Source organism: Scleropages formosus, chromosome 8 (genome assembly GCF_900964775.1).
Source record: "Scleropages formosus chromosome 8, fSclFor1.1, whole genome shotgun sequence".
NCBI lineage: Eukaryota > Metazoa > Chordata > Actinopteri > Osteoglossiformes > Osteoglossidae > Scleropages > Scleropages formosus.
In genome coordinates, this window is record NC_041813.1 from 7,435,283 (window position 1) to 7,459,896 (window position 24,614).

At 44.6% G+C, this 24,614-nt stretch overlaps 1 protein-coding gene across 1 annotated transcript; it reads left to right on the forward strand.

Moving 5' to 3' along the window:
- The first annotated feature begins 3,219 nt into the window (after positions 1 to 3,219).
- Positions 3,220 to 24,298, forward strand: acss1 (acyl-CoA synthetase short chain family member 1). Its single transcript, XM_018725126.2, has 14 exons — positions 3,220 to 4,086; positions 4,256 to 4,352; positions 6,718 to 6,917; positions 9,863 to 10,038; positions 11,544 to 11,696; positions 12,780 to 12,927; positions 13,910 to 14,047; positions 15,242 to 15,334; positions 18,430 to 18,542; positions 20,411 to 20,537; positions 20,815 to 20,942; positions 21,389 to 21,452; positions 23,350 to 23,471; positions 23,844 to 24,298. Exons 1-14 carry the CDS (start codon positions 3,777 to 3,779, stop codon positions 24,021 to 24,023), a joined length of 2,049 nt encoding a protein of 682 aa, XP_018580642.2. The 5' UTR covers positions 3,220 to 3,776; the 3' UTR covers positions 24,024 to 24,298.
- Positions 24,299 to 24,614: the final 316 nt, after the last annotated feature.

Here is a 24,614-nt window from a genome sequence, read left to right on the forward strand (position 1 = left end):
ACATATACAGCTGTAGTCCAACTCCTTTCTATGATCTCATAACAAACATCTTTCTCAGTCTGAATCCAAACGTTCTGTGACTTTCTCATCAGGTTTCAGTGAAATTCCGAACAGGCCGTCCCTTAGTCACACAGTTAAGTAAGTTAAATGACAGCGAAGATGTTCAAAAGCATTTAGCAGTTTTCAGCAAGCACACCGGTCAAAGTCTTTTTAAACAAACCGTTCAAAATATTTCCTTCCAGGTTCTAAAATAATTAAAACATTACTGTAAATTCGCTTAATAATTCAAAACAGGCCACAGTGAATCTTTTGATATCTTGCTACCAAAAATCCTGGATGACCAGCCATTCAAAACCATTATGCATATTACTTTGCTTATTTAAGCAGTGTTTTTGGTAACCATTAAATATACAAACACTGCTACCACGATATGATTTATTGTTTTTAAGATTGATGTTAATATCTAGTCATGTTTTTAACATTGCAGTTAATCTTTAAAACCCCCTGACATAATCACATATAATTCCCACTTAATGGTTCACAAATCACATAATTGTTTTCCTCTCCTCTCTCTATTGTGCCCCAATGGAGCATTGCATCTAATCTAATTTTGTTTTTGGATTATGTGTTTTTGAATTTGAATAGCTTGAACTTTAAATTCTGCCTTGATTTGAATTCAGTAATACCATTATTTATAATACCTTTGCAGCTCTTTCTTTCAATCGCCTTATAGTCTCAATAAAAATAATGATGATGATGATAATAATAATAAACGTACTAATCTACATCTGAAGGGATGAGGATGGATTGAAAATGACATTGTGATTCACTACGAGAAACTCATATTTTAAAGTGGACATGCCTTGAGATTTATATTTAGGTGGTGTTGGCCAATAGCCACAAGGTTGTAATACAAAAACAATTCAGAAAATAATACAAATGCTCTTAGTATAGTGATTATTAATGGTAAGTAATCATCTCCACATGTATCGAAATACAGTGCAATGCTGAGTGGTTACATTTAGTATCTATTCAGTTTTCAATTCAATGTTCATATTAGCTAATTTGTGTCATGAAACATATTTTCCAAGACAAGTTAATTCAGTATTATCAGTTATATTATAAGTTATATTACCAGTTATATTATAAGTTAATTCAATATTATTCTGGAGTACAGAATAGCTATAAGGTCATTTGAAAGCACGAGATGAAGAGCCAACAATAAAGGAAGTGATGCTCCTTGTTGTTTTTGTCCTGGACTGCAAAAACAGATTACCAGAGCAAAAACATGAGATTAGAAACACTTCGTCCTGAAGCAATAATGACATAATTCAGAATAAAGGGGTATTAAATCTATTAAAATGTTATCAATCAAAATCCAGCCCATAAATCTCTGAACATCTCCCTCAACTCTTCCCATGACAATTACTTGATGGTGCTACTTTTAAGCCTCCCGTTAAAGCGGCAAATAATCACATACTCGGTATTATATAATGGACAATAACAGTAGGACAAGTCAAAGCCATGGTCAGCTGGATTGTGCCTTAGGTGGGAGTGTAAGTGTGGACTCCTGCATTCCAGCTACTCTTCTTGCCAGGGAATATCTTGAATCTCAGACACCTGCTGACATATGGAGTTCAGAGCTTTTGAAAGGTCACGGAATCAGCTCACTTGACAGTAAACACACACACACACCATCTGAAACTGCTTGTCCCAGGGAGCTGGAGCCTAACCTGACAGCACAGGGCATAAGGCCGGGGGGGGGAACACACCCAGGATGGGATACCAGTCCATCACAAGGCACCCCAAGTGAGACTCGAACCCAAGACCCACCAGAAAGCAGGACCCACTCAAACCAACTGCATCACCGCACCCCCCTCAACAGTAAATGTCAGCTGAAATTTGCTTGTTTGCATAAAGTGACCAGGAAATAACTATATTTGGATTGGATTGTTGTGGGCAGGTGATGCTTTTGTGATCAATAAACTGAATTTGTGACATTTTTAAAGCACACATAAAACCTGGACCCTCCAGAACTCTGTTATAATATTATTAATAATATTATATTAATACTAATAATACTATATTATTTCACTATATTATAATCAGATGGTACAGTTGGTAGTGTAGTGGTTAGCGCTACTGCCTTTGGACCCAAAGGTTACAGGTTCGATCCCTATCTCTGGCTGTCGTACCCTTGAGCAAGGTACTTATCCTGAATTGCTCCAGTAAAATTACCCAGCTGTGTAAATGATTGTAAGCATGTAATAATTATGACCTTAACATGGTAAGTTGCTTTGGAGAAAAGCATCAGCTAAATGTAAATCACAGAGGCTGTATATTTAATTTTCAGAGCTCAAGTATTGTCGTTATCGTTCACCTTAGTACTCTTAAACGCTAATGTTTGGGAACAAATGAAAAAAAAGGAGTTGTTTGATATTTATGGGATCATGAGAAGTGTCTGTTAGGGCAGAATGACAAGGCTATAAGACAGTTCATATTTTCATTGTTAGTATGTCTCACATTGCTTTTCATGTTACCAAACAGTTCACTGTGCAGTTGATACACTGTGACATCATGACGATGTTCCACACTGTCCAGCAGGTGGCAGTGTTGTGTCGCACCTTGTACAGTACACGATGGAAAAAAAATAAATAAATAAAACAACTCTTTAAACTAAACTAAGAAATATTCATAATGTTAACTATTAATTTAATTTGATATAAAGTCGGAAAAATAGCTGTGTTCTGGATTGTTGCGGAAAACCGCGCGGTAGAGTAGTTGCTCTTCTTGTGGCGCTTCTCTACATTTTACATGTCTGCCCACTTCTAGAAGGTCCACCGAGCCTTTTGAAAAGTGCATATAAAATCTCCAGGACCTAAACAATCATAATTAATGACTGTATGCGCACAGCAAACAAAAAAAAAAAAAAACAATACTGAGAGCAACTACAAAAATGTACAAGTCAGTCTGTGCGTGTTATTCAATCACTGTGGCTGCCTTTCGTATGCAGGAATTTGGCAGAGTGGTGACACGGTGGAATTTTGTACAGTCAGTGTGTCCGAGGGTAAATTCAACCTGTGCCAAAATGCATTCTTGCAGATAAGAAGGCAGCTTTTCGTGGTGACTGACTGTGTGCCAAAATAGCACAGCTACAGACCGCTGGAGGGGGACGGACTCCACCCAAAAGGAGAGGAAAAAACTCGAGCAACTTGAGCTACGTGTCGTCAAGAGCTGCGCGCCGTCCGGCTCCTCCGTTTTCTTTCACTCTCCTCTGCGCTCGTGTCGAGTGTTTTTACCTCAAACGGGCTGCAAAACCGTCAAGGAAAGCGTTCATCTAGTTAGAAAATACTAGTCCTTTGCTGGACATAACTGTGGGGAGACGGCGAGCAGGAAACTAAACTTTGTGAGGAGTTGGAAAAGATGCAAGAGTGACGCTGAGAGAAAGGAATCCAAAGCGCACTGTGGCACAGGAGACGAAAACTCAACGAGGTTCATATATATTTATATATACGTCACGTGTACTGTATGTATAGGGACACTGGGCCAACAGTGGGAAGTGAGTCAGAGGATCCGTTTCTGACTTTCTCATGAGAGAGTGAGTTAATCGCATTGTGATACTGCGTAAACGTTGTGAAACCTCCGCTTGCGACACGCCAACACAACCCCGTCCCGTGACCCGTCCGTTTTTATCTCGGGTTCTTCCCGCCCGCGGCGCGTGCAGCGCGCTGCAGAGTCGTCCTCGCGCGGCCGCGTGCACCCGTCCCGGGGAGCAAATGGCAGCGGCAGAGAGCAGGGTGCTGTCCTCGGCGCTGCGCGCGCTCTGCGCGCCGCGCGCCGGGGCCGTCTCCCTCTCGCGGGGCGCGCCCCACCGCCGCGGCGCTCACTTCGCGCCGGGGGGCTCCGCGGGCGGCGGCCGCTCCTACAGAGAACTGCGGGAGCTGTCCGAGAGAGCGCCCGAGCGCTTCTGGGACTCCGTAGCCAAGGAGAGGCTGCTGTGGAACAAGCCCTTCGAACAGGTCGCCGACTGTGACATGAGGCAGGGAAAGATCCGATGGTTCCTCGGAGGACAGCTTAACGTTTCCGGTAAGAAACACACTGCACGTACTGTGGTATGATGTAAACCGCACTGATTTCGGCCAATATATGGATTATAATCAGTGTCTGCGTCGCGCGCCGCGGCGTAACTCCGAGCCTTCCGGGTTTCTGCACCTTTTACTGTTGACGACAGTGTCTGACACCTTCTGATTGACAGCTAACTGCCTGGATGTGCACGTGGCCAGGGCGCCGGAGCGAGTGGCGCTGCTGTGGGAGAGGGATGAACCAGGCTCTGAAGTTAAGGTCACCTACAGGTACTGTGGGTCAAGCGGGACACCCAGGACACACAACCAAGGTGGTGCACATCTGGACCTCCTGGTCTTGTCACCCACCTCTGGAAGTGCTTATCTCTGGCTGTCTGTCACACACACACACACACACACACACACACTGTCCAAAACCACCGGTCCTAGATGGGGTTGCTGTGAACCGGAGCCTAATCCAGCAACACAAGGCACAAGGCTGGAGGGGGAGGGGACACACCCAGGACGGGACGCCAGTCCATTGCAAGGCACCCCGAGCAGGACTCGAACCCGAGACCCATCAGACAGCAAGCCCTGGCCAAACCCACTGCACCACCACTCCCCTTTTGGGCTGTCCCTCACTCCATAGAAAATTATAACACTTCATACATGCCCTTGGAAGTTCTTTTTCCCTTTCAAGGGCGAGACAGATGAGGCAAAGTCGAGGTTTTCTAAACATAAACACTTGCACGGGGCTCAGCCCATGCAGACTGTTGTGTGTCACGTCTCCATCGTGCTGTGCTCTGCAGATTATGCAGCTGGATCCAGATATGAGAGATAAATAAGAACTGCAGATTCAGGATAGTCGGCGAGACAGAAGGGACTTGGACTGTATTCCTTCACTGCGCTTTTAAACAGACGTGCAAAAAATTCGTTGACGTGAATGGAAAGGAATACAGGCAAAATAAGGTTGTGAACGAAAGGGTTCCTTACGATCAAGTAATACGTACAGTAGAAATACGATTAAGCGCTCGACATTTAAGGTCGTAGTTAATTAAAGCACGACACATAAACCGTATTTGCGTACTTCTCATGCAGCGCTGTTTAATTCTAGCTCTCTGTACAATAAACAATGATGCACATGGTTCAGGGTTAAAAGCAATTTTAAATAAATATTTTTATTAACCATATACAAAAAAGGCATATATTCAGGAACACGGTTTTGAATTATTGTCATTTTTTGTATGCTTCTAATGACTGATGACCACTTGTCTGGGTCAGAGAATGATCTGGGGATGTTTGCTACTCTGCATTTTATCAATAATGTGATGCACAATGATAAAGATTTTTCCATTGCACAGAAAAGTTACCCTTTATATTGTTAGTAATATGCTGATGTTTTGGGCTGTTGCAGATAAAGTTATTGTCGAATGTGTAGCTTTAGCACTCGCCGAAGGTTTGTTACCGACACAGTTCTGCAATGAGCGTTAACCGCGGTAAAAATGTGTAAGAGTTGATGCAAGTCAAGGCTGCTTCCTGAAACTCAGCATAAACAGGAAGAGAGCTGCAACTGGTGGACTTCATCGCAAAATAAAACTGGTCGTTCCAATGAAGATCCTTGGTGGGCATCATACTGTAAAAGCCTATAGGCTTTTCCTCATTAGTGTGTATTTTTAACAGTGCCATTTGTAGAATTGCGACAATATTTTTAGCTGTCGAAGTTTTTCCTGTAAATACAGAGGAGTTTTGGTCGTGCAACACTAGATTGTTAAAAGCGAGAAACTTGCATCGCACTTGTAATGTCGTCCTAAAAGTCCAAAGCAATAAACGTTCACCGTTCTTCCACCACTTAATGTAGACATGAAATACAAAAATTTAGGGTGCCTCTATTATATCTAAGACTATTGTATATACGGTATTGATTTTTAATTGCGTTCTTTAGATAATGTCTAAATTAAATTTAGAATTTTCAACTTGAGGTATTTGAATTAATATTTTTACAAGCCCTAGCAGGTGACATTGTGTACCATCTCTTTTTATCTTGGCAGCTGAGATATAGTTACAGGGCAGTATATTTTATAGCAACTGCCAGTAAATGCTAACTCAAACAAAGAATCACAGCAGTCATTGTTTTTTCAAATAAGTTGCCTTCCGTAGACAATCAGTCTTATTATTCAGAATCACTGGCATGGAACAAATTAATTAATCTCTGGAAATAGTTTTAAAAGCAATGTTAGGTTACCTGTTTTTGGTTCCTGAGTTTTGAATAGTTTCAAATTTAAAAATAGTGTTTCCAAACAGAGGGGTGTGCTGGTGCAGTGGGTTTGGCCTGTGCCTGCCCTCTGATGCGTGTGGGGTTCGAGTCCTGCTTGGGGTGCCCTGTAACGGGTTGGCATCCCATCCTGGGTGTGTCCCCTCCCCCCCCCCCAGCCTCATGTCCTGTATTGCTGGGTTAGGCTCTGGTTCACCACAACCCCACTTGGGACAAGTGGCTTCAGTCAGTGTGTGTTTTTAAACATATGCGTTAACAGTTGCTTTCACTGTACATCCTGTACATGATGCATTATCGTGGTTCTGTTGTTTTTTTAATGCCGTGGTGTACTGTGCTTTATCACAGGGGTTAAGATTGTGTTCTTTTCCGTTTTCCCTTCCGAAGGGAGCTCCTGGAGACCACCTGCCGCTTAGCCAACACTCTGAAGAGACATGGAGTACGGAAAGGGGATCGGGTGGCTATCTACATGCCCGTGTCACCCATAGCCGTGGCAGCCATGCTGGCCTGCGCTCGAATTGGGGCCGTGCACACTGTGGTGTTCGCAGGCTTCAGCGCCGAGGCTCTGGCAGGAAGGATCGAGGACGGTGAGTTACAAGCGCTCGTGTTGTGTGTAAATATGAATGAACTAGTGCTAACAAATGCTCCCAAGCCAAATTTTGGTAGAATTTTGGCGACATCCAAACATTTTTTTAAGCACGGAGCTCACTTTTTGTCGTTTCTCCCAGCCAAAAATACACATTACATAACTTTTGTTTACAGAGTGGGGACTGGGGAATTAGTTCTGCTCTGCTGGGAAATTACTGCTGGACTTGAAGGGGAATTGGTGCTGTGCGGGGAGGTTGGGGGTTATGGTGGGTTGGCCTGAAGTAATTTTTCGTAAGGTGCTATGGTTGCCGGTTAAAATGGCTATAACCGAAAAGCTCTCTCAGGTTTTCGCACTGAGCTGTAAGAACTGTTAGGAGGATGCAGATTCACCAAAACATCTCAAAATGATCAAAAATCAAATTTGGTGTCATGGTACTGCTTGTTAAAGTTCTTGTATTGTGTTGTCTCATAAAATCCTTCAAAGGAAGGCTTAAAAACTCACTTAAATGCAGGATTCCCATGTTTTTGTAAGCTGAATATTTAAATAACTTTTCAGGCAAGAATTTCCCCAGCTGATGTTTGCAGTCTTTACGTATTTATCTCCACCTGCCACCACATAAACATTTTCTGAACCGCTCGTCCCATACGGGGTTGCGGGGAACCGGAGCCTACCCGGTAACACAGGGCGTAGGGCCGGAGGGGGAGGGAACACACCCAGGACGGGACGCCAGTCCGTCGCAAGGCACCCCAAGCGGGACTCAAACCCCAGACCCACTGGAGAGCAGGACCTGGTCCAACCCACCACGCCACCGCACCCCCACCTGCCACCATTGCTCTTATGATAAAGCTTATTTCAAACTGAGCAGTTTAGTTCCGCATGAATTAATTTTGCAATAAGATTTTGCAAAATCTCTCTCTTTGACACAACCCAGTTCACCAGTACGTTGTTCACGGAAAGAAATGTAGATGATATCCTTTGGCGAGGTGGGAATTCTCTCCAAATTTATCCCATGACTTTTGTTGCTCTATGTTTTGGCTCCTGGACAAAGGTTGCCTCCTTAGCAGCTGTCATTAATCCTCTGGTCAGAGTCCTGTCTCTGGACTAATGCACAAAGGCATGCGTCACAGCAAAAAGACAGCAGTTCTTCTCCTCCAGTGCTGTGCAGAAGTTTGAGGCACTGAGATGTTTCACAGAAATATTTGTTTTAGACGGTTATTTAATGTCTTCTGCATTCGTGTCAATGGGAAAGAGAAGATTTCAGATTTCCAAGCATTCCTTTTGCAAAAAGTTACAGTATTACAGTAAGGGTTTTGTATGTTGTTAAAGAAAGAAAGTACACACACACACTGTCTGAGACCATTTCTCTGAGCGGGGTTGCAGTGAACCGGAGCCTAGCCCGGCAACACAGGGTGTAAGGCTGGAGGGAGAGGGGACACACTCAGGACAGGACGCCAGTCCATCGCAAGGCACCCCAAGCAGGACTCGAACCCCAGATCCATCAGAGAGCAGGACCCGGCCAAGCCCGCTGCGACTCCGCTCAGGACAAGCAGTTGTTGACGATGGATGGTTACTAAGCTTTGTAGGAAGTTTATTAATTAAGAGCATTATTTTTGGAAGCATTTTCACTTTACAGCTTTTTTCCCCAAGTGTCTCAAACTTTTGTACGGTACTCTATATCTTTGCAACAGTTCTGATGTGTGTCATGTGTTCCAACATGTGACTGAGGAGCAAATCTCAAAGCTACCTGTGCTTTAGAGACATGAAACACTGAAATTTCACACTGAAGGGGTTCAAACATTTGAGGAAGAAACCGCCTGTCCTACAGCAACTCTAACCTGTACTGCTGTGGGAAACTCAGAAAACTTCTCAGTAGAAAATTTCCCTGCGGTGAAGCCTGCGTCTGCTTAAATGAACCCTGTAGAATCCATAACTTTATGTTCCCAGGACTCGTACCGCAAACCTCTTCTGTATTTGGGCTAGAACCTTACCTTGGTTTTGCCTATGCCAGAACACTTTGACCTTGTTTTTGTCTTGCTGTTTACCCCTTTGTTTCAGCATTTGGGTTTGTATTTGAGTTAGAACAGTACCTTATCGTAGTGTTTTTCTTAATTACGTAAGATGTTTATGACTGACGTAAGCAGAAACAAGCCATGGTTTTTGTTTTCTTACACCTTATTGAATCATTTGTTTCTGTTTCAAACTTGACTGGCGAATACGATTTGACCACATGGTGAAGATGTGGCCTTTTTTGGCATAGATACCTGTCTTGGGGAGGGTTAACCCCAAAGCACTTTGTGACTTCTTGTCCCTGGCGATATTCTGTGCTGCGCCTGGACTGAATCAATAAAGCATTTTACTCGATCAGCTGCAGGAGTTATTGCTTTCAGTAGGTTCCGTTTACTGTTACGGGCATAAACTTGGGACTTCGAAGGGAAGATAAGCATTTTTTCTTTGTTTAATCACACCTTCACTGAGGCTTCTGCTGCAGGGTCGTAGTGCTCTAATATCCCATGTCAGCATTTCACCCAGTTCCTCTGAGGAAAGACTTCAATTTTCCAAAGTTTACTTACTTACTGGAAAACAGACAGAGTTTGGTCAGATGTGCTTTTCCCAGATTACTCAAAAAAGATGGTTGTGCCATTACCGGGAAATGCTTTCCTGCTTGACGTACTCTTGGCAGACAGAGCACAGTCTAACAGAAAAGAGCCAAAAAACCAGGTCAGCAGATTGAAGAGAATGTGAGGAGAGAGAACAAATGGGAGTGGAGAATAAATGATAGTATTGTCTCAGCTTCAGAAACCAGTGTCAAAAACAGCTGTTGTGAAGAAGATCATGGCATTCACAGTTTCACCAGACTAGTGTTCTGGGAGCTCCGATCAGCTGCTTCTCCCAGAGTGTGGATGGGCATGACAAGCCATCTTGCTTTCACTGTCTCCCCCCCAGCTCAGTGCAAGGCCGTGATCACATGTAACCAGGGTGTGCGGGGGGGGAGGACCATCAACCTGAAGACCACCGTGGATACGGCTGTGAAGAGTTGCCCCTCTGTTCGGAACGTCTTTGTGGCACACAGGACAGAGTGCAAGGTGCCCATGGGCCCACTGGACATCTTCCTAGAAGAGGTAACAAGGAACACGGGACACATCAGTCCATGTGGCACTGGGTCACATGTAGACAAGGTGGTTTGCTTGGCTGCGTCTCACATTAAACTTCATCAAACTCTTTAGAGGTTTATTGAACTCTGCAAGTCTCTGGATGTAGTTGCTGTTTTTTTTTTTTCCGAATAATTTCCATGGTAAGAATTTATCACAAAAAAAAAAACCGTATAAGACAGGAAGGAAATAAAGAACAGAAATACGAGATACCAGGGTTGGTTGTTTTCAGACTACACCTGTCTTTCCATATCTGAAGATCTCTCAGGGTTGGGGACCTCGTCTTTTTCAAAGTGCCTGTCTTTGCACTCTAAACACTTCTTGTGCAGTTCCGGAACCTTCTCAAAGACATGCAGCAGCAGTTTTTTTGATATCGTCTTCAAGACCACAGAAATATTTTAAGCTTCTGGGATGGGATCCAGGCCACTATGACACTGCATTAGATAATGTGGTTGTTGATAATGGGCGAATGGATGAAAGTGTTACAGAACACACACACACACACACACACACACACACACACACACACACACACACACACACACACACACACACACACACACACACTTTCTGAACCTCTTGTCCCATACGGGGTCACGGGGAACCAGAGCCAAACCCGGCAACTTAGGGCGTAAGGCCGGAGGGGGAGGGGACACACCCGGGACAGGACGCCAGTCCATCGCAAGGCACCCCAAGCAGGACTTGAACCCCAGACCCACCGGAGAGCAGAACCCGGTCCAACCCACTGCTCCACCGCGCCCCCTGTGTTACAGAACATTTTTAATTATTTTAGGTTTATGTGAAGTTTTTACAGAGTCTAACCTATGAATAAATGGAGGGACATCTGTATCATGTGGCTGCCATTGATTGTGACTTTGGAGTTACAGGCCAGTTAAGTTGTAGGTGACACGGTGGCACAGGGAGTTGCGCTGCTGTCTCACAGCACCTGGGTGGTGCCAGAGGATGTGGGTTAAATCCCTGCTTAGTCTGTGTGGAGTTTGTGCGTTCTCCCCGTGTCTGCATGGGTTTCCTTTGGGTGCTCTGGTTTCCTCCCACAGTCCAAAGAGATGTTGGTCAGGGTCCCCCATAGTGTGTGAGTGACAGAAAGAGTGTGTTCCACTGATGTATGTATGGCTGAGTGACCCTTTGTAAAGTAGTGTAAATCACCTTGGTGAATAAGGTATGTGAGCTGATAACACTACATCGTATCCATTGGAAGCTGCTTTGGAGAAAAGCATCTGCTAAATAAATAAATGTAAGTTACAAAGGCTTTCAATCCCAATTGTGTTCTCAGCTGAGGACCAGTTCACAGAGCTAATGAGATTTACTCAGGGGGCTTTTAGTTCAAAGTGAATATGTGTTTTGCTTTGCTTTTTTTAAAAAAGAGACCTGAGCAGGTAGTTTGACACATTATAAATATTACAATGCCAGCTCCTAAAACACACATGCACACGTACACTATCTCTTTCTTTTAGGAAATGGCAAAAGAGTCAACAAGTTGTCCCCCGGAGCCCATGGAGAGCGAGGACATGCTGTTCATGCTGTACACTTCAGGCAGCACGGGAAAACCGAAGGGTATCGTGCACACGCAGGCTGGGTACCTGTTGTATGCAGCCCTCACACACCAGGTATGGACCTGGGATTCACATTCTATCGTTGGCAGCAGTGCCAGACCAAGAAACTCAGCCCATTGAAGGGTACTGTGTAGGACATTAACAAGTACAGGAAGGGCATGTATTATTTTAGGGAGAGCTGGTACTGTAGTGGTTAGCAATAGTGCTTTTGGATCCAAAGGTCACAGGTTCGATCCCCACCTCAGGCTGTAGTACCCTTGAGCAAGGTACTTACCTATTGCTCCAGTAAAATTACCTAGTTGTATAAATGGATAAATAATTGTAAGCTTGTAATAACTGTAACCTTAACATTGTAAGTCGCTTTGGAGAAAAGCGTCAGCTAAATGAATAAATGTAAGGCTTAACATTTTGTGTGTAAATTTTACCGCGTTGATTTTATTGTTGCCATCTGTGCGGAGTGAGAATAAGAACGGAGAATATTTTTGCTGCTACGAAATCGGCGAGGTACTGTTTATCTTTTTCTGTCAAAACATTGGTTTTCATCCAGGATCAACCTGGGATGATCAGGGTGGCCAAAGCTTTGAGGATGTCGAGGATAATGATGAAATCAAACACTGTACTGAAACAACATGAGATGTGCTGCTCATGTTCTAAGTAGCTTACCAGCTCAAAGGGACAGAAAACAGACGTTCTCCTGTCATGCTTGGCCACGTTTGGACTCCAATAACGGGCAAATCTGCTTTACTGAGGTGGTATCCCCTGACAGACTGCATTTCCTGGTGCGGTGCCAGCATGCCAGTCTGTGTGCTCCGTGTGGGACGGCGTCAGCCCCCCGGCATAATGGCCTAATTATACTGTCACATAGTAGACATGAGTAGAAAACTTTGTCAATCTTTATTGTTCTTTATTGTTGGTTGTTTTTACATTTGCTTAGTGAACATGATTTAGCGTTTCATACAGTACAAATAATTAAAAAATAATAAACGTTCCATTAAGACAGCATTGAAACAGCACCTAGTTTAATCACCTAGGTGCTGTTTTGGGAGGTAAAGGTTTGATATCGATTTCAGGTTTAATGGTGCAATACAAACAATGCAGAACAGTCTGTTAACACAGTAAATGGTGCGTGTTTTTCAGTATGTGTTTGACTACCATCCGGGAGACGTATTTGGCTGCGTGGCGGACATTGGCTGGGTGACAGGCCACAGCTACGTGGTGTACGGCCCGCTCTGCAACGGGGCCACCACTGTACTCTTTGAGAGCACGCCTGTGTACCCAAATCCCGGTGAGTGGCCGAGGTCCGCAACGGAGCTGAAAGTGGTTTCACGCTCTGTGCAGGGAGACACAGTGATCCTCCGTCAGCCCCATAGCTCTTCGTCCTCATTCGGGGCTCACCCATTGCTAGAGGCTGTAGAGTGGTGCTGGTGGACTTGTGCTCTCTTGGGCCACAGTGCCTCCATTGTTCTTTGTGACATGTCCGTGCTGGATTGATTTTGGCTACGTTCCTGGTGTGACACTATTCCCTTGTTCTCCTGTGACTGTCATTAACAAAGTATTCTAATCACACTGACAGGGGTTCATTTCACACCCCTGTCATTAAAGAGCAAACACACTGCATTTCACACACACTGTCTACAACCGCTTGTCCCAAGTGGCATCGCAGCAAACCGGAGCCTAACCGGGCAGCACAGGGCACAGGGCTGGAGAGGACACACCTTGGACAGAACACCAGGACATCACAAGGCACCCCAAGCAGGACTCGAACCCCAGACCCACCACACAGCATGCCCCACCCAAACCCGCTACACCATCACACTCCCCACCAGCCCATGTCATTTAAGTGCAAACACAGTTCTACCACATTATACTGCCTCTTTCAGAATAACCTTAACTAACTGCGTTTATCTGAAGAATATGTGTCTGGAGCATTATTACATCACAAAGCCTACACATGATATTCCCAAGTTTCTGTTGTTTTACAGCAATGTTTATTGCCATAATATTACTAGAATGTTATTGTAGTATAAATAAAATCTCGTGATTTTACTTGCCTCGCAGGAGTTTGACAGAGAAGTTAGTACTGCTTTACATCTGTTATCAGTATTGCTAAGTAATTAACTGCATTGTTAATTAATTTGGGCTTATTTTCCCATTCTTAAAGGAGTCTGTACTGCACCAGATGCTAACAGGCTGCATGATTGATGTGAAATGTAGGACTCCGTTGTATGAACAGAGCGCGTAACAGTGCAATCCTTATACTGGCCCAGGCCGATACTGGGAAACGGTGCAGCGGTTGGGGATCAACCAGTTCTACGGTGCCCCCACTGCCATACGTCTCCTGCTGAAGTACGACGAGAACTGGGTGAAGAAGTACGACAGGTCCTCCCTCAAAACCCTCGGCTCTGGTGAGGAAGCCAACCGACGTGTTTCAGTGAACTGGTTTCATGTCAACTGCAGCCACCCTGCCGCGGGTTCTCGCTTGACCTGTTAAAGCCGAACGTCGGCTGCTCACCTTGGATATGTTCATTCCTTACTTCGGTCAGCGATCCACAGCAGCCAATAAACTGCGGCGGTGTAGCAGGAAGCCTTTTTTAATGAGTATGTTCTTCATGGTATATGATGTCCATAATACCTGACCCTGGACTGCACACCCACACTCATAAACAGGCGAATGTGTTTAATTATAATTGGAGTTTGTGAGTTAAACATAAACCCAATCCCAACACAGCGCCCACGTCATTGTGGGTGCTCGTTCACAGAAAAGAATGAACTTAATGCCCTGGATTTGAAAAGAGAAAGAGTTTCTGTTCATTTTTTTTTACCTAACATTGTGATGAATAACCTAAAGCATATTAAATGCATTCTGTTTAGAAAAACAGCAGTAAGAATGAACGAAACACAAAGCTTTGTGGAATAATTACTTTAGTAGAACTGCTTGACAAACATGTTTATTAATTTAGCAAATTGACACATTTAAAATATGAAAAGAGCAAACTCTCGTCATTGATGAACATGGGACCCCCATAAAACATAGTTATGGCTGGTTTCAGGTCACACTGAGTGTGTTAAGATTGTAATTTGTTCTCTTATTTTTTTTGGATTGTTCCCCAGTGTTATGCAAATAGCAGCCATGTATTTACATAAAACGTGATTATACAGTCAGTGGAAAACTGGCATTGCAGGTTTACATGGTAAATACCTTATACAGTGCATCGGTTTGCTAATATTACGGTTGTTTCTGATGTAAGAAGAGGTAATACAGTGAGCATATTTGTGTTTTCTGGATATGATGATTTCTTGAGCCATTAGAAAGAAAAAACAATGAATGTTAATATGATGATAACCTTAATATATCAGCATAACTTCGGAGAAAAGCATCTGCTGAATAAATAAATATAAAGTTAATTCTATAATTTCCACATTTTTGTTCTTTGATTAGCCGTTGACAATATTCTTTCAATGTCTGTTTTCAGAAACCGCCAAACTCGGAATTCTGTGATACTTTTCAAAATAAATCAGTGCGTTTTCTCTCGGTCAGCTCTTTCACTTCATTTAGTGGGTTGATCTGCGCTGAAATATCATTTTATCTCACCTGGCAGTGGGAGAGCCCATCAACCGCGAGGCCTGGGAGTGGTTCTACCATGTGGTGGGGGATGGGAAATGCCCACTGGTCGACACCTGGTGGCAGACAGGTAAGGCCTCATAGCTCTGCTTTCGCTTAGTCTGGCAAAGTGCTTTGTGAAACTGTTACCGGGATCATTGTGAAACATTTACATTGCGGCTTAAGCTCAGCTCACACCGTCAATAGTTCTTCAGTTTTTCTCTGCTTAGGATGTTTGTGAAATATCTGCTTATCAATTGCTTTGAGATGTAAAATACAGTGTTTTGTCACGAGATCAGTTTTCTGTCTTTGGAGCTGGTGACAGGTTTTTACGAGGAGTGTTTACAGTTGTGCATTTAGCTGACGCTTTTCCCCAAAGCAACTCACAATGTTAAGATACTTACAACTATTTACCCATTTATACAGCTGGGTCATTTTTATTAGAACAATTTAAGGGTAAGGTGTGGAGGGCAGCTGGTGGTGTAGCCTTTAGAGCCGAAGGTTGCAGGTTTTAATCCCATCTCCAGCTGCAGTACCCTTGAGAAAGGTATTACCCTGATTTCCTCCAGTGAAATTACCCAGCTGTATAAATGGGTAAATAATTGTCGGTACCTTAGCGTTGATAATTGGTTTGGAGAAAAGTGTCAACTAACTGAATAAATATTAGTACCTTGCTCAAGGACTCCGTAGCCAGACAAGAACTGAAGTTGCGACCTTTAAATCCAAAGGCAGCAATTCTAAGCACTATGCCACCACCTGTGTTTGGCAAGAGATGGGGAAAAACAAAGTTGTTATGCGATCCCTTCTGGCATATTACATGTAATGTGAACTGTGTGTGCAAAGAGAGCCTCCCCCCAAACACTCTTCCAAACACCCAGGCTGCAGTGTTTTGCTGTGAAACACAGGGGCTCCACCCGCTGTCGATTCTGCGGAATTGTCTCTTAAACACAGTCAAACACACACACACAATTTCAGAACCGCTTGTCCCATACGGGGTCACGGGGAACCGGAGCCTACCCGGCAACACAGGGCGTAAGGCCGGAGGGGGAGGGGACGCACCCAGGACGGGACGCCAGTCCGTCGCAAGGCACCCCAAGCGGGACTAGAACCCCAGACCCACCGGAGAGCAGGACCTGGTCTAACCCACTGCACCCCCTTTTACACAGTCAAACACTGTATTACAAATATTTTTGAATACAGTAAAAAAAACAAATGTTCCTCTGGGGTTATGGAGATGGCATTGTGAGAAGCATCTTATTTAGAAGAGGTGTGTCTTGTTTCAGGCAAATGTTATTTAGCTGTCTCACAAAAAAAAAAAAAAAACATGCAAGCAGTGCTGTTTCATGCTTGCATTCTTTTTTTGTTACTGTTTGTTACTTCTTAACTTTATAAACATCTAAATATTCCTGATAACACTCATGAGTGAAAATGTATTAATTTTTTATGCTTTAGCGGGAATATTAACTTGAAAATGATCATTCAAATACACAAATATCAAAAGTAAATGTAAAACAACACACACACACACACACACACACACACACACACACACACACACTGAAACCACTTGTCCCAAGTGAGGGTTGTGGCGAGCCAGAGCCTAACCCAGCAGCACAGGGCGCAGGGCTAGAGGGGGAGGGGACACCAATCCTTCACAAGCCACCCATGCAGGACTCGAACCCCAGGCCTGCCAAAACTTGGTGGACTTTGCCGCAAGTGCATCTGCGTGCGTTTTGGTTGTTTTTTTTTATGTTGATCGGTGCTGTAATTCTGTCTGGTCCTCATTTCATCGCTAGCTTAACCCTAACTGCGATTAAGATCGAGAACATCTGCACACATTACGCGAAAGGCGAAAAAGCAATTTCCAGGGATTCCACAGACCCTTGGGGGGGGGGGGGGGGGGGGGTGCTTTGTGAAATAAGCTAAAAATGCTCTTCAGTCAGAGAAGTGAATGCTTACAGCCTGATTCCTTGAACACACCTTTTGTGACATTTACAAAGAACAGCTGAACTTGCTGTGGGAAGCAGGTTGGGTGTGTGGACAGCTGGTAGTGTAGTGGTTAGAGCTGCTGCCTGCGGTTTCCATAGGTTTAATCCCCACCTCCAGCTGTAGTACCCTTGAGCATGACACTTACCCTCAATTGCTCCAGTAAAATTTCCCAACTATACAAATGGTTAAATAATTGTAACCATAACACTGTAAGCTGCTATTCAGAGTTAAATAAGAAACTACTAACCTCCAAGCCAAACAACATTATAGTGCTAATGAACGGTAATTGCAATGGTCTGTTATCAGGAGTGATAAAGCTGCAGGAGCTATTGGTTTAGAGAAGCCCTAGTGTGGACTTTGACCACATCATAGCAACAGGGTAATTTACAGTATATTTACCAACCTCAAGCTGCTGAGTGCTCCATGACCTTCTTACTTCGTTGGTGGATTTTGCAGCAATGTCATGTTCCTGAGTTATTGGCGATAGCGCAGACTTTTGATCATCTAGCAAACAGAAGTACTTCTGTACAGGCTGAACTCTTGTTAAGAGTTTTGACTTTGCCCTGAGCAAGTGAGCCATACAGTGCAGTACCTTGGCCTGGAGGTTAGTAGTTTCTTATTTACCTTTGCCACACTTGAACCTGCAGCTTTTCTGCCTTTTTTCTATCACTATTGTAAACAAGTGGCCAGAATTACACATGTGTATTTTTCCAAAATACTCTATACCAGCAGCAAGGTTCATTTTATGTATAAGTAATGCTATAATCATATTAATTCAATGGTAATGGTAGTTATTCCCTATATTTTATGAAGAATATTGCGTAGTTGGGGGGGTGCGGTGGTGCAGTGGGTTTGGCCGGGTCCCGCTCTCTGGCAGGTCTGGGGTTTGAGTCCCGCTTGAGGTGCCCTGCAATGGACTGGCGCCCCATCCTGGGTGTGTCCCCTCACCCTCCAGCCCTGCGCCCTGTGTTGCCGGGTTAGGCTCTGGTTCGCCGCAACCCCATTTGGAATAAGCAGTCTCAGTCAATGTGTGTGTGTGTGTGTGTGTGTGTGTGTGTATTTTGTAGTTTATGAGTCAGTGGTTTTTGTGAGCTCCTCCTTGTGCTCTGTGGTCTGAGCTGCCTTAGATGCCTGTTGAAGGTGAAACAATGTGGAGCACTCACCACAGTCTCCTCCTGTCCTTCCTCTGCCCTCCAGAGACAGGGGGGGTGTGCATAGCCCCACAGCCTGCTGAGGACGGCGCGGAGATCCTCCCTGCCATGGCAATGAGGCCATTCTTTGGCATCCAGCCCACCCTCATGGACGAGAAGGTCAGTGGTCTTCTCTCCTCAACCTGTTGTAAACCAAGGACACAGAATGAATGTGTCTCTAAGTCATGCTTAGCACTAGAATACCAAAAGAAAGTAGTTTACCTTTACAGCACAGACATAATATAGTTCTTTTTAACATTAACTTGCTTTTGAAATGACATGTCCTACAGCAGTTTATGTTTAATTACTGACATAAAAGAACTATGACCCCAGCCATCGTGCTGCTTTAATCAGAAAGAAAGGTATCTCTGAATGGCTTTAAATTGGGGCAGTGTTTTTAGTCTACATAGTATTTTAATAAGATGTAACTCACACATTTAAAATCCTGTTTGAATAATGGATAAAAAAAGACTATTCATAACTATATATAGAAGCATTGACTCAAATCGCTGCTCCATATAGCTGCATTTTGTTAATGGGCGGGATTGTAAAGGTCTCAGAAGATGATGACTTTAATCCTGAACTGTGAGACAGGGTCAAAGGGCAAAATGTTAGAGGCCAATGTGTTTGTTTGTGGAGGACAGTGAGGATTTAACTAAAATGCTTGTCAAAAAGCAATGTTTGAATTGTGTGAAAGTGGGGGGGGAGACAGATTCCTGCTAAATCATTGGAGATAATCAACTGGTAATAATCCAGCTCCAGAAATGGCTTATGTGCAAAGAGCTCTCCATATGGCCAACAGTCCAGCAGCCAGTGCCAACAGTGCGAAGTTGGATGCTGATACAGGAGCTGGGTTGGGGGGTGGAATTGGTGTACTGTATTATGGTCAGTGAGGCATCGGTTCTCTTTATTTGCACGTACATGTGAACGACCACACATAGTTTTAACTAGTTTCCCTGTTGGATGACCTGCTTATGGTTTTTTTCAGTTAGCTGCAAGTCAGAATTTGCTCGGGAAGCACTTTGAAGGACTAGCCCTTTAGATATCGCAAACATTTTTTGACCCCACCTCCCCCACACACACACACACACACACGCACCCTGAGCGGGAATCTCCGGCCTTACCGCTTAAAGTGGGCAGCATTGTGACAGCCAGCTTGCTCCTGGACCTCCAAGGAAACACCCCAGTGTGCGGTTGGATACCCTTTTGTAAGGAACTGCAAAGGGTGTGCGCAAATGCTACAGCATGCTGCCAGATTGCCAATCTTTCCTAATCTGGCCAACGGTGGGACAGACGTTTGTTTTAATTTCCTGGAGCTGGCTGACCTGACCCCATCTGAGATCAGACTGTGCTCTGCCTTACTCCCTTTCGCAGCGCAATTAAAACTGGCCTGGATTCTCCAGTTTATCAGATTTGGGGTCTCTTTGTTTCTTGGTGGTACACCAGCCCATCCCCATACTTCCCTAATGATAAAAGCCCACTCCAGTACATGGTTACAAGTCACTGCCTCCTAGCACTTTGCTTTAGTGGCTCCTTTACGTGAAGACAAAAGCTAGAAGTCACCTTAACCAAAGGGGTCGGCAGAATGAATAAATAATAAAAGTAATACGATGGAACGGTGGTGGTGATGCAACCGGTTGTCATAACAGCGAGACTGTGCTGTGTTTTAGCTGAGGAGCATCTGACAGACATACCTTGCTGTTCTGTCCAATTATGTGAAAGTAACATTGTAGAGACTTGAACATGAGCATGTCGAGACCCTTTACGCTGGTGAGGACTTGATCATCAGGTCTCCGTTTGTGAGTTTTGAACATCTCTTCAGTTCCAGTAGACTTGAGCAGTCTTATTCATTCAGGCATTTCACAGATCACTTGAGCTTCAGATACCTCCCAGAGTGAGTCTCCTACCAAAAACTAAACCTACGAGAATGATAAGTTTTTAGAAGAAGAACCGCTACAGACAGAAACTGTCACCTTTGTTGCTCACAGGGGAAAGAGATAAGAGGAAATGATGTCAGCGGCGCCCTCTGTATTAGTCAGACTTGGCCTGGAATGGCCCGGACCATCTACGGGGACCACCAGAGATTTGTGGATGCGTACTTTAAACCATATCCAGGTAAGGGACCCAGCCAGGTCGTGCTTGTCAATTTCTAGATATGGAAGCTGTTGGCCCGTTGGCCTGTACAAGTATGTATGTGGAGAGCGGTGGCTTGTGCTGTCAACCCAGGCTGAAATATTTTCGTAACGCCCAGATTACTGTTTGCATATGAATGCTGAGACAGCCAGGTATGTTCAGCACTTGGCCGGGTAGCCAGCACTCTGTGAAATAATGTCAGTGGTGAAGTTAATGGGTTTGGCTAGATCATGCACTCAACTGTGATGGTTTATTGTAGGGCATTATTTCACTGGCGATGGGGCTTACCGGTCCAAAGAAGGCTACTACCAGATAACAGGGCGCATGGATGATGTCATCAACATCAGCGGCCATCGACTGGGCACTGCAGAGATTGAGGATGCCCTGGTGAGAATAAACTGTGTGGAATACGAGTACTCTGTTTACGTAAAAGCATCACTACTCAATACACACACACACACACACACACCATATATAACCACTTGTCCCAAGAGGGGATCACAGCGAGTCAGAGCCTAGCGCAGCAACACAGGGCGCAGGGCTGAGGGGACGCACTGTGGACGGGACACCAGTCCGCCGCGGGGAACCCCAGACCCACCACAGAGCAGGCCCTGACCAAGTCCACTGCGCCACGACTACACACTCCCTTGTAGCCTTTTAAGCTCATATACAGTATGTTCTTCTTATGTTGTGCAGTGAACATTTTGGTGGATAGTTTGAATAACTTAAATGTTACTTTTAGTACGTCCTTTGAAAAATGCTGCGCTGCAGTTCCATTAGCATTAACGATGGGTGCTGCGCACTGAGCAAACCCAGTTTTTCACCTTCTTTAGGACGAACACCCAGACGTTCCTGAGACAGCCGTGGTTGGCATCCCTCATGATGTCAAAGGCGAAGGTAAGGAGCAATCACGGAATAGACACACCAGCGTCTAACACTGTCCAAAATTTACACAGGATAAACGTTTATTATATGTTTGCGTATTTTGTCCATCTACATATTGTAAAATTAGCTGCATTATGACCTACAGTATATGCTTACAAGTGTATGTGAAACACATCCATTTAAATAAAGACTGTACTGTGAGCGGTGGAGACGTAAAGGAGACGTCCTCTGTACGTTCACCTTTTCTTATCGCTCACAGTCAGCCCTGTGAACTCTGTCCCAGTTCCACTGTTACTCTGGGTTTTGGTTATACACATTCTCCTTTATTAACCAGCTCGTACCACGCGCACACAGTGTCACCGACACAGAGTGTTGATTAATCAGTCATTAACATGACTGAAAGGGATATCTTGGCTACAGATTTGTGGAAAACAGATAGACAGGAGAAAAGCCCTTAACACTATCATGGGACTGCTGCTGACATAGTGATTAGAGCTACTGCCTTTGGACCCCCAAGGTCACTGGTTCAAATCTCACGTGTGGCTGCAGCACCCTTGAGCAAGGTAGTTGCCCTAAATTACTCAAGTAAAACTACTTAGCTTTAAAAATGGGTGAATAAATGTATGGACATTAACTTTGTAAGTTACTTTGGAGAGAAGCGTCTGCTAAATGGGGGGGCATGGTGATGCAGCGGGTTTGGCGGGGGTCTGCTCTCTGGTGGGTCTAGGGTTTGAGTCCTGCTTAGGATGCCTTGTGATGGACTGGTGTTTTGTCCTGAGCGTGTCCCCTCCCCTTCCAGCCTTACGCCCTGTGTTGCCAGGTTAGGCTCTGGCTCGCTGCAACCCTACTTGGGACAAGCAGTTTCAAGACAATGTGTGTGTGTCAGCTAAATAAATGTCAGATTAGGAGTTAGCGTGTCAGGCTTTCCTTCTGTTTTACATGTGAGCACTTAGCTCCTCCTTGTGATCACTCATAAAATGACAGTAACACACACACACACACACACACACACACACACACACACACACACACACAGTTTCAGAGCCGCTTGTCCCATACGGGGTAACGGGGAACCGGAGCCTACCCGGTAACACAGGGCGGAAGGCCAGAGGGGGAGGGGACACACCCAGGACGGGACGCCAGTCCGTCGCAAGGCATCCCAAGCAGGACTCAAACCCCAGACCCACCGGAGAGCAGGACTGTGGTCCAACCCACTGCGCCACCGCACCCCCTATGACAGTAACAAATACAACATTTTCGATATTTAACAATCTTCTATCAGTCTTTTTTACCTGTGCCTGGATGTTTTACATGGTGAGGTAAAATGGCAAAACAGAGGAATTTGGATCTGACTTTCATCATTACACTATAAATCCTATTAAACTGGCTGCTCGGTTTATGAACGCAGTTGGGCTGGAAGTTTGTGTAAAACTTAACTGTTTCAGAAACTCACTTTTACCACTAAATCAGAAGCAACATAAGTAACATAGTACATATTAAAAAATACTCCCATCCCCCTCTTCATGGGGTTAATGTGTTTTGTGAAATCACCATGTTCCATGAATTCCTGATGTGAGAGGTTCAGATTAATATCACTTTTTATGAAACAAAATAATTGCTTCCATGACTAAAAAAATTGTCTTTTAAAATTAATTATAAAACCAAAAAAGGGTATTTTTATGCATGACGATAACAACACCAGCAAACAGAACAGTGAAGAAGATGTCATTAAAAAGAAATAAACCAGACAATGTTTGTGCTTTGAAACTTGAACGTTTGTAACATGACAAACCAATGTAAATAAAAATATTCAAAGTAATTTTGAATCACATTACATTTTTGCATAGTTTTAGCTCAGTTGTGATTAACTGTAAGGTGTATTTCTTGTCTTGTGTGTTCTTTTCTGCAGTTCCCTTTGCTTTTGTGGTCCTAAAAGAAGTGGGTTCCTCCAGTCAGTCACAAGTCATAGAGGAGCTAAAATCTCTGGTGGCTGCTAAGATAGCCAAATACGCTGTTCCTGATCACTTCCTGGTAAGTGGACAGCATTTGTGATATACAGCATACAGAATATTGTCTCTTTTATGCAGAATGAGAATTCTTTGATGGTGCCACCAGTTGTGGCTAAAATCAGAGTTTGTTTTAACTCTTTTACCCAGTTATAAGGAAGGTCAGACCATACTTGGTCTGCAAGATTTGGTGCTGTTCAGCTGTTCACCCTGTTGATGTAATGCACTTTTCGCATTGTTCTTGGAGATGTACATTGCTTTGGAGAAAAGTATCTGCTAAACGAATAAATGCAAACGTAAGTCTAAATGTAAAGAGAGACGTAAATTGTGCTGCGTAACGGTATAGAAAGGAAACTCATGGTTTTGTGTATCCCGCTTACTCCTTTGATGAAATAAGGTTGTGAAGCGGCTCCCGAAGACTCGTTCGGGGAAAATCATGAGGCGGATCTTGAGGAAGGTGGCTATGGGTCAGTCCAGTGACCTCGGGGACATTTCGACCTTGGACGATCCCAGCGTGGTCACCGAGGTTATCCAGGCATGCGACCACTACAGAAGCCTGGAGTCAAAGAAAAATTGAAGGTCCAAACCTCACTGCTTTTCAGGCTCCAGCCTCGCACTAGCTTGCCAGAGGGCAGAGGTCAACCAGTGGCCGTTATTGCCAGTCACTGCTGGGGCAGATGTTTAGGAATTCCTCAATTCCCATCACCAATTCTGCATCGAAACTGGTTGTTCTGTACCACTTCCTTAGGTTGACACTTCACTTCCAAAGTGCTGATTAGCACTGTGTCCCAGTCTTACTCTTGGTAGCTTATGGGTTTTTCATGGGAGGGGGCCCTCTTACTGGTCTGTAACCCATCCATCCATCCATCCATCCATCTTCCTCCGCTTTTATCCGGGGCCGGGTCGCGGGGGCAGCAGTCCGAGCAGAGTACTCCAGACCTCCCTCTCCCCGCACACCTCCTCCAGTTCCTCTGGGGGAACCCCAAGGCGTTCCCAGGCCAGCCGGGAGACATAGTCTCTCCAACGTGTCCTGGGTCTGCCCCGAGGCCTCCTCCCAGTGGGACAAGCCCGGAGCACCTCCCCAGGGAGGCGTCCAGGAGGCATCCGGAACAGATGCCCGAGCCACCTCAACTGGCTCCTCTCGATGCGGAGGAGCAGCGGCTCTACT

Excerpts from the sequence above, each read along its gene's own strand:
- acss1 (XM_018725126.2), top strand. The coding sequence starts at position 3,777 with ATGGCAGCGGCAGAGAGCAGGGTGCTGTCCTCGGCGCTGCGCGCGCTC. Across the intron at positions 4,087-4,255 it reads AGGACAGCTTAACGTTTCCG|CTAACTGCCTGGATGTGCAC; the intron begins GTAAGAAACACA and ends TCTGATTGACAG. Across the intron at positions 20,943-21,388 it reads CAGAGATTGAGGATGCCCTG|GACGAACACCCAGACGTTCC; the intron begins GTGAGAATAAAC and ends CACCTTCTTTAG.